Here is a 10,919-nt window from a genome sequence, read left to right as displayed (position 1 = left end):
CTTCCTGTCCCAGCTTCCCAAGTGCTGGGATTATAAAGTGAACTATTACATACAGTCATAAATGTAGCTGACTCTCAGTGGGGAGGATAGGAATGTACACAGAACAGTGGTGTTATTTCTCAGTGAAGTTCATAAATGGCCATCAAGGCCTGTGGGTACATGCTTGCCTACTGTGGAAGTCTGAATGAAAATGCCCCCACAGGCTCACAGGCTTGAGTGCTCGGTCCCCAGCTGGTGGGAAAGATTAGGAAGTGTGGCTTTGTTAGAGGAGATGTATCGCTGAGGGCAAGCTTTGAGGTTTCAAAAGACCCCACAACCCCTGTGTTTTTCCCTCTGCATCCTATATGCAGAACGAGATGTGAGCTCAGCTGTTCGTGATGCTGTGCCTGTCTCCCACCCACGGACTCTAACCCTCTGGAACCGTAAGCCCAGTTCAATGCTTTTTTTTATAAGTTGCCTTGGTCATGGTGTTTGGTCACAGCAATAGAACAGTAATTGAGACAACCAAGCATGTCCAGGGCCCTGGGTTCAATCCCTGGCACCAAGAAAACAAAAGATGGACACGCTCTTACAAATTGCCCAGACTGGCTTAGAACTCACGCTCTGCCTGCCTCTGCTTCCCAAATAGCTGTGATGTAGGTCTGTGCCACACATGGCTTTAAGTTTTCCTGAAGAGCATGTGATAGCTGAAGGAAGTTAACAACTGAGTGATCCTGTGCTCTAAGTCAACCTTTACATGCTTAACACATGGGCAGTCTGCGCACCTTTAATCCCAGCACTCGGGAGGCAGAGGCAGAAGCAGATGGATCTCTGTGAGTTCGAGACCATCCTGGTCTACAAGAGCTAGCTCCAGGACAGGCTCCAAAGCCACAGAGAAACCTGACTTGAAAAACGAAAAAAAAAAAAAAGGTTTATTTTTGTTTTATGCCTACGAATGTTTTCCTGAATGTAAATACATTCATCACCTGCATGCCTGGTACTCACAGAGTCAGAAGAGGACATCATATCCCTTTGAACTTTAGTTACACATGGTTGTGAACTACTATGTGGGTGCTGGGAAGGCACTCTGGTCCTCTGTAAGAGCAGCCAGTGCTCTTAACTGCTGAGCTCTCTCTGCAGCCCCTTAGTGTGTGGTTTTTATCTAAATACACACGATAGGGATTGCCAGAGAGCGAATAGATGTGTTTACCTAACGTAGTTTTGAGGAAATCCAGTCACCACCCAAGGAAGCAGCTCCAAGAGATTTCTCTCAATTCCGTAGCAGGTTGAACTGAAGCTGAGTTTTCTTCTGACCCTGAGTTTCATTGCCCCAAATGTGTTTTGCTGTAGCAGGAGATGGTTTTCGATTCCTATCACAATACTGATTCAAGCTCCACTGCTACAGTCCCTCAAATACAGAGAATTGATAAGCAATATGTGTTCCTGGATCAGGCTTGAGAGATGGTTCAGTGATTAAGATCACATATTATGCTTCCAGAGGATCTGAGTTTGAGTCCCAACACCCATATCAAATGGCTCACAACCCCTCCTGAATGTAACTCCAGGGGATCTGACTCTTCTGGAGTCCACAGGCCCCCACACATATGTGACATACATTCCCACATACACATAAAAAGAAAAAGTGTTTATTGCTTCTCTGGTGGTCTAGATGAGCCTCCCTCCTGTCATGGCTGGTTGGGAATTAGGTATTGTCACTGTGGGTTGGAATGACCTGCGGAGGTTTTAGAGGACTTCAGTTCCGGGCTCTGCACTACCATAGCTTGCCCTGGTTGTCCTCAGTTTCTTCCCTTGTAATCTATGCCTCCTGTATGGGCTTTATGGGGGAAGAATCCTGGAGCCCCTTCCACAATGTGTTGTGAGTAGCCAGGTTTCAGGCAGTTTATCAAATTTAGGAAGCATTTCTTTAGAACTTGGGTGTCTTTCTCCCTAAATCACTGAAAAGAATGGCCCCATTTTGTCTATGAAAGTCAGGTCAGTGGACATTTTAGCCTCTGTCACGGACACTGAGACCCAGATGTGGAGAAAGTGGCCTCTCCCACTTAACCACACAGAGGCCTGGGGTGGCTAGCTGGATGCAAGCCAGATGTGTTGGTTGGGGACGGAGGATGAGTTAAAGAGAAAACAGCATAGAAATCAAGGTTAAGGCTACTGTGCCCACAACCCTAGTCTCCTAGCCCCAGCCTCCCGACAGGAAGTAACAAGCTTGTAGAAAAGCCTTGGCAGATTTGAGACTGTGCCTTTGTCAGGTTTAATGCATATGGTTTGGCTTTGTTGTTTTAGTACAAAGATTATTTACCAACCTAAAGAATGTTTTGAAAAACTGGAAATATTGATGGTGATTCCTGTAGTCTTTGTGCTTTTGAGAGTTTTCTCAATGCTTGTAACAGTATGGATTGTTTATACAAGGAACAAAAAGCCAGCCTCCTCCTCTACAGGGTTCCCTGAGCCACGAGGAAAGGAAACTGATGGAGACGTCCCATTTGTGACTGAGTATTCCAAGTTTTCTCATTCTCTGCACATTGTCCATCTGTGGGTCTCTGCGTTTATTCCCATATGCTGCAGGAGGAAGCTTCTGTGATGATGGTTGAGCAAGATACTGATCTATGAGCATAGCAGAATGTTGTTAGGAGTCATTTTATTGTTATGTTCCTTTAGCAGAACAGTAGTGTTTGGTACTTGGCCTGTTTAGTCTCAGGTTCTTGTCCATCCAAGCAATGTTGGAGATGGGTTCTACCTCATGGAGTGGGCCTTAAGTACAACCAGACGTCAATCAGACATTGGTTGGTTACTCCCACAATCCTTGTGCCACTACAGCACTTAGCATATCTAGTCATGATTGTAGATCACAGGGTCTGTAGGTGGCTCGGTGTTTACCTTTCTTCTTAGGTAGAGTGCAGAGTGCTTTCCAGGACCCTGAACACTAGTTAGTAGGGATGAAGGCTCTAGGTACCAGTTTGACTTCTCTGTATTCAATGAGAGGAGGCAGAAAGAATGTAAGAGCCAGAGAGGATGGAGAACACCAAGGAAACAAGGCCGTCTAAACACAACAGGACCAATGTACATACGAACTCACAGAGGCTGTGGCAGCATGCACAGGACCTGCATAGGTCAAGCCAGATGGGGTCCCAGAGCTTCAGGAGGGAATGGACACAGGCCCCCATCCCTAACCCAGAAGTTATCTCCATTTGATAACCATTTGCAAATGAAAAATTAGTTGTCTTCAACAGAGTATCACTGGGTATACAAATCACTCTTAAGACCCGGCCCTATTCCCAGCAGTAAATGGCCAACACAAAATGAACTCAATGGTATTTTTGGATGGTTTTGTTTGTTTATTGTCTGGGCATTTTTTTTTACCCTACAGGTCTGTTGCTTATATATGTTGTAATTCCCAATATTGTGTTTTTATGGTATTTCTGTGCCTGCCAGCGTATGTGTCTCTGCATCTATATATGTTTCCTGCATTTTCTTCATTTCTTTGTTTATCTGTTTGTTTTCATCTTATTTTATTAGTTTTTTCTTCCTTTCTTTCTTTAGATGAGTGCTTGGTAATGAGAGAGAGCAAGAAAAACTGTGGATTTGGGTGGGTGGGGAGGTGAGGAGGAGCAGGGAGGAGCTGCAGACAGGAACTACAATCAGAATATATTGTATGAAAAAACTATTTCCAATAAGAAATAAAATAAAACCAGATTCAAGGTTAAAATAAGTAAATTAAAATAAAAGGATAGCCTTAGAAATAAATATTAGCATTATTAAATGTGCTATTTGTATCAATGGAATGTCTGACAAAAGACCTATGTTAGTAAGAAACATGCAAACATAAATAAAAATACAAAGAGAGGGACTGGTGATGATTTCCTTACTCACAAGGGAAAGAGAAAGCAGAAACTCCTTCAATATTTTGATTTCCTCTCTTCTTTCCTTCTCTATCTCTCCCTCCCTCTTTTCCTCCAGTCCCCAACCAATAGCACAGGCTAGTCTTCAATTTGTGGTTCCCCCACTTTGGTCTCCAAAGTGCTGAGATCTTGGTTACTCTTCTATTGCCATGACAAAACACCTTGACCAAGGCAGCCTAAACAAGAAAGTGTGTAACCTGGAGGCTCACAGTTCTACAGTGTTAGTGTCCATGATCATCCTGACAGGCGGCGGCGGTGGGGAAGCAGCCGGCAGACATGATACTGAAGCAGTATCTGAGAGCTCACATCTGATCCAAAGCAGGAGGAAGAGAAAAGAGCACTAGCTGGGACTGGCAAGGGCTTTGAACTCTCACAGCCTGTCCCCAGTGACACACCTCCTTGTTCTTCCCAAACAGTTCCACCAACTGGTAACCCAGCGTGTAAGCCAATGGAGGCCATTCTCATCCACACCACTGTAGGTCCACTCCTGGCAATAAGACAGCTCGTGTCCATTAGTGCTGTGCAAAAAGCCTCTCACACAATGTATCTCCACACCACACACATGTTCCTGGTTGGTGCTAGAAGCTGAGATTCTAGTTTATGTGTATTTGTTAAAAGTCTTTCAGGTCTCATGTCTGTTTTGTCATCCTGTAGGTCTGCACACTGTTCACTAGTGTGTGCCATCCTGCAGCTCTGCACACTGCTCACTAGTGTGTGCCATCCTGAATCTCTGCATACTGCTCACTAGTGTGGGTCATCCTGAATCTCTGCACACTGCTCACTAGTGTGGGTCATCCTGCAGTTCTGCACACCGCTCCCTAAATAGAGGGTGCTACAGGAGGTAAAGAATCAGCAAACATGGATTCAATCTGGCACCAGAGGACCCTTGAGAAGCTGTGTGGCTTTCCCATGCTACAGGGCCTGCATGAAAGGATCTGAGTAGTGGCCTAAAGATGGAGGAGAAATGTGTACTGCTGCCATTGCCTGTAGATAAAGCTCAAATCTGGGTAATTTCATTTAAAACCTGTGTCATAGTTTCCTTTCTGTTGCTGTGATAAACATCACCACCGAAAGCAACTTGGGGAGGAGAGGGTTACTTTGGCTTACAGGTTATAGTTCATCATAGAGGGACACCAAGGCAGGAGCTCAAGGCAGGAACCTGGAGGCAGGAACTGAAGCAGACCACAGAGAGATAATGATCACTGCCTTGCTTGGCTGCTCCTCCACACCCCTCTCTGTCTCCCTTTCCCCACCTCCTGGCTAGCTCAGCTATATTTTTATATAACCCAGGCCTGTCTGCTCAAGGTGGCACTGTCCTCAGTGGACTAGGCCCTCCTATATCAATTAGCAATTAAGAAAATGCCACACTGACATGCCCACAGCCCAATCTGATGGAGGCAATTCAGCTGTGATTCCTTCTTCCCAAGTGTGTTTGGTTTGTGGTCCAGGCTAGGCTTTTGTCAGGTTGACAAAAACTAACCAGGTAGCCTGTGACCAAAATGCAGGCATTTTTGACATTGTGGTGGGCATAAACAATCCTGGTAGTAAAAAGAATTGAGATCCAAGAATGAAATAAAAAGCACTTAGTCTTTCTAGACTACTGTCTGAGGCTTCCCTTGACTTTTGTGGGTGTGCTCTTTTCTTCAAAGGAAGATGCCCTTAACACAGATGGTGTGTTGAGATAGATGGCTGCATTTTGTTTCTTCCAAGGGACTCAGAAAGAAGGGAGAGGAGGTGATGAAATTCATTTACTGCTTCACACTTTGGCAAGGGGAAGAAGAGAAATGTAAGGTGAGACACAGCACTGTGTGCCATTGCTTACCTGAGGAAACACACTCAGCCGTCACCAAACCCACCCACATTCTTTGTCAAGCTCCAAACAGCATACAGACAAATGCAAAATAGAAATTTACTCATAGTATTCTTTCCCCCTTATATAAACTTTCAGTATAAAAATGTCCCAGTCTTCATAAACATTTTTCACTTTCACAACACAAATTTGACCCTTTTGTGTGGAGATGGGAGTTTGCGCAACTAAGCAAATGGCCCTAGATCAGAGCAGTCAGTCTTCTTTGTCTCTTTTTAACTTTCCTTGTCTCTGTGTTAAGTGAAGAGATAATTTACCCGCAATAGAAATACTGTTCTAAAACACTTGAAACTTATAACTGTTTGGGTGCCTGATTTTCCTCTACTCCCTGGGTAACTTTAGGAAAAGCATCTAAGATCTCCATTTTTTTCTGAGCTTAAATAGAAGCTTAGTAGAAGTCAAGAGGGGACTGGCTCTAGCTCCTGCAGCATGCCTCCCGCTGGTCTGGTCGTGTAAGGCATGATAAACTGGTGTGGAGAACCAGGTGCAAGGTTACTATTCCAGCAGCCTGCAAAAGTTGTTGGGGGCATCACATCAGCCAGGTGTTGATGGCTCATTTGCCGCTGAAAGGGCAAGGAAAAAGACGTACATTCTGTGTCACAATGGCCACACTGGAAGATGTCATGGATGTCCTGACTCATGGACTGAATGACTTGATGAAAAAGAAGGCCATGGCCGTGCCTACTTGTGGAAACTCATGGGTAGGCAGGCAGTGCTGGCTACCTGGAGATCCACCATATGTCAGCCTACATAGATTCACTTGTGCATGCCAGGTCTGGGCAGGTGAAGAGGGGAGGTGTTCGGTGCAGTTCTGTTTGGTCAATGGGTTGTAGAGCTGTCACCAGAATGCAGGGTCAACAGCCATTCCACAGTGTCCCTGGTGCTGAAAGGGTGGCTGCTGGCCAAGATGGAAACCGTCTCAGACGCCATCTTCCCCAAATTGTACCTTGTTTTAGGTAGTTCCCTCAAAGTCCCATGATCCAGAGCCACTATGGGGAAACTGGCTTCATTATATTGTCCCCGAGGGCTATTCTGTTCAAAACTCCAAGTTTAAGTGAGGAGTCATCGGTCCACACAATGGAGGTGGATAAGCTTTTCTTTTTGACTTTGAAAATCGATTTCCTGCGATGCTTGTGCAGCAACTGTTTCAACTTGTCCTTAAAAAAGGAGGTGGTGAGAGTGTAGAGAATGGGGTTCAAGGCGCTGTTTACCGGAAGGAAAAAAACCACTATCCAGGAAGTGATTGTACCTGGAGAAGGAAATGGAGTATGAAAAGGAATAGAAAGTGCTTCCTCCCTCTTTGTTCCCCCAGACTCAATCCCCTTCCCTAGCACTGCAACAGAGCCCCAGCTCCAACAGCCCCATCTCCAGATGGTTCCACAGACCATCCCCTCCTCCCCTCCCCTCTACACTAGTCGCTGTATCCCAGGCCCCAACTCCAGCAGGCACTCTCTGCTAAACCACAGGCCATGCCTGACAGAAAACCAGGTAGGCTGCCTGCAGACCTTTTCCTCTCTTTCTGTCTACCCAGACTCAACCCCCCAATTTCCCCCTACCCAACCCCTGCCCCTGCTTGGCAGCAGAACGTTTGTAGCAGCCTTCCCTGCCTGCCCTGCAAATATCATTTCCTGTGGAGCTCACAAATCTTCCCCTTCTAACCTTCCTCCCACCACTAGTCGCTGTATCCCAGACCCCAACTCCAGCAGGCATCACCCGCTAACCCACAGGAAGCTCCTTCCAGGGCAACAAGTAGGCTGAAGGTAGACCCATACTTCCCCTGCTCCTGAGGTCCTCCCATCCCCAGTCTCATCTCCATCTCTCTAGCAGGAAACCTGCTGTAGTCTCCCTTTCCTGTTTGACCCCATCCCCAGCAGATCACAAAGACCTTCCTCTCCAACCTTCTTTCCCCCAACTCATCCCAGTTTCCCAGTCCCCAACACCAGCGTGTGAACACATCAGGTGCGCAGGCCAGGAAAACAGGTAATACACAGCCATCACACTCCCCAAAAATCCAGAGAGGAAACTGAAACCAAGGAAAAACCACCCAAACAACAAACACAAATTCAGAAATTAGCACCTAGACCCCAGAAGCCAAGATACCAGCAAAAAACCACAACAACAGCCAGGGCAATATGTCCCCACTACAGCCCAGCAACTCTATCACAGCAGGTCCTGAATATTCCAGCATAGCTGAAGCACAAGAAAAAGATCTTAAAATAGCCTTTATGAATATGATAGAGGTCCTTAAAGAGGAATGGTCCTTAAAGAAATCCAGGAAACACAAACCAACAGTTGTAAGGAAATAAATAAAACTGTTCAAAACCTGAAATTGGAAATAGAACCAATAAAGAAAACCCAAACTGAGGTAATTCTGGAAATGAAAAATTTAGGATTGCAAACAGAAACTGCAGAGGCAAGCTTCACCAACAGAATACAAGAGATGGAAGCAAGGATCTCAGGCATTGAAGATATAATAGAAGTTGATACACCAGTCAAAAAAATGTCAAAGCTAAAAATTTCCTGATACAAAACATCCAGGAAATCTGGGACACCACGTAAAGACCAAACCCAAGAATAATAATTACAGAGGAAGGAAAACAAACCCAGCTCAAAGGCCCAGAAGATGTTTTCAGCAAAATCATAGAAGAAAATTTTCGTAACCTAAAGGAGATGTCTATAAACATACAAGAATCATAGAGAACACCAAATATATTAGACAGAAAAAGTTCCCTAGCTATATAATGATCAAAACACTAAATATACAGAACAAAGTAAGAATATTAAGAGCTGCAAATAAAATATCAAGTAGTATATAAAGGCAGATCTATTAGAATTACACCTGACTTCTCAATAGAGACTCTGAAAGCCATAAAGACCTGTATATATGTACTGCAGACCTTAAGAGACCAGAGATGCCAGACCAGACTACTATGCCCAACAAAACTTTTGATAATCATAGATGGAAAAAATAAGATATTACATGACAAAGTCAAATTAATCTATCTACAAATCTGGCCCTATAGAAAGTGCTAAAAAGAAAACCCCAACCCAAGGAGGTTAACTATACTTGTGAAAACACAGGAAATAAATAACCTTACATGAGAAAATCAAAAGAAGGAAAAAACACACCCACCACTACCTCCCACACAGCCACCACCAACAAAATAACAATGATTAACAGCCATTGGTTATCAATAGTCTTAATTTCCTAATAAAAAGACACAAAATAACAGAATGGATGCAAAAACAGGATCCATCCTTCTGCTGCATCCAAGAAACACACCTCAACATTAAGGATAAACATCACCTCAGAATAAAGGATTGGAAAAAGATAGTCTACGAAAATGGACCAAAAAAATAAGCTGGCTACTAAAATAGACTTCAAACCATAATGAATCAAAAGGGATAGGGAAGGGTACTACATACTCATCAAAGGAAAAATCCGCCAACATGACATTTCAATTCTTAACATCTATGCCCCAAATATAACGGTACCCACTTTTGTAAAAGAAACACTACTACAGCTTAAAACACATATTGACACTCACACACTGTCAGTGGGAGACTTCAATATCCCATTCTCTCCAATGGATAGGTAATCCAGACAAAAACTAAGCAGAGAAATGCTGGAGATAGCAGATGTTATAAACCAAATGGACTTAAGAGACATATACAGGACTTATCACCCAAACACAAGAGAATATACCTTCTTTTCTGCACCTCATGGAACTTTCTCCAAAATTGATCATATTCTTGGTCACAAAGCAAGTATCAACAGATATGAGAAAATTGAAATAGCTCCCTGCATCCTATCAGGACACCATGGACTAAACTTAGATATCATCAACTACAGAAACAACAGAAAGCTTACAAATTCTTGGAAAATGAACAACTCTTCACTGAATGAAAAATGAATCAAGGCAGAAGTAAAGAAATTAAAGGCTTTCTAGACTTCAATGAAAATGAATGCACAGCACATCCCAACTTACAGGACACAATGAAAGTGGTGCTAAGAATGTTCATAGCACTACGTGCCTACATAAAAATATTGAAGAAATCTCTCACAAGTGACTTAACAGCACACCTGAATGCTTTACAACAAAAAGAAGTAAGCATACCAAGAGGAGTAGACAGTGAGAAATAATCAAACCGAGGGCTCAAACCAACAAAACAGACATAAAGAAAACAATACAAGGAATCACTGAAACAAAGAGTTGATTCTTTGAGAAAATCAACAAGATAGACAAACCCTTATCCAAACCAACTAATAGGCAGAAAGAACATCCAAATTAACAAAATCAGAAACAACAGACACCAAGGAAGTCCAGAGAATCATAAAGACATACTTTAAAAACCTGTACTCCATCAAATTGGAAAATCTAAAAGAAATGGATAATTTTCTTGATAGGTACCACTTACCAAAGTTAAAACAAGATCAGTTGAACAATTTAAATAGACCTATAGCTTCTAGTAAAATAGAAGCAGCCATTAAAATTCTCCCAACAAAACAAACAAACAACAGCAACAAAACACCCTAACAAAAATAAAAAACAACCCCCCCAACCCAAGGCCAGATGGTTTTAGCACAGAATTTTACTAGACTACCAAAGAAGGGTTAATGCCAATACTCCTCAAATTATTTCACAAAATAAAGACAGAGGAAAATTGCCCAATTCATCTTATGAGACCATGGTTACCCTAATATCCAAATCATATAAAGACTCAACAAAGAAAGAGAATTACAAACCAATTTTCCTTATTAACATAGATGCAAAATTATTCAATAAAATACTTGAAAACTGAATACAAAAACACATCAAAAAAGATCATCCACCATAATCAACTAGGCTTCATCCCAGAGATTTAGGGATGGTTCAATACACAAAAATTAATAAATGTAACCCACCATATAAACAAACTAAAAGAAAAAGCCCACATGATTATTTCATTAGATATAGAAAAGGCTTTGGCAAAATCTAATACTCTTTCATGATAAAAGTACTGGAGAGATTAGAGATACAAAGGACATACCTAAACATAATAAAGTCAATTTACAACAAGCCTATAGAAAACATCAAATTAAGTGGAGAGAAACTCAAAGAAATCCCACTAAGATCAGAAACAAGACAAGGCTGTCCACTCTCTCTATATCTACT

At 42.8% G+C, this 10,919-nt stretch overlaps 1 protein-coding gene across 1 annotated transcript in view; it reads right to left on the bottom strand.

Annotated features, from left to right (window-relative positions):
• Positions 1-6,752: 6,752 nt before the first annotated feature.
• Rxfp2 (relaxin family peptide receptor 2) overlaps positions 6,753-10,919 on the bottom strand; it is a 49,131-nt gene continuing 44,964 nt past the window's right edge. The window contains exon 18 of the mRNA XM_027413408.2: positions 6,753-7,012. Coding sequence (XP_027269209.1) covers positions 6,753-7,012 — 260 coding nt within the window. The remainder of the gene's footprint in view (positions 7,013-10,919) is intronic.

Source organism: Cricetulus griseus, chromosome 4 (genome assembly GCF_003668045.3).
Source record: "Cricetulus griseus strain 17A/GY chromosome 4, alternate assembly CriGri-PICRH-1.0, whole genome shotgun sequence".
NCBI lineage: Eukaryota > Metazoa > Chordata > Mammalia > Rodentia > Cricetidae > Cricetulus > Cricetulus griseus.
This window is presented reverse-complemented; position numbering and strand designations above follow the sequence as displayed.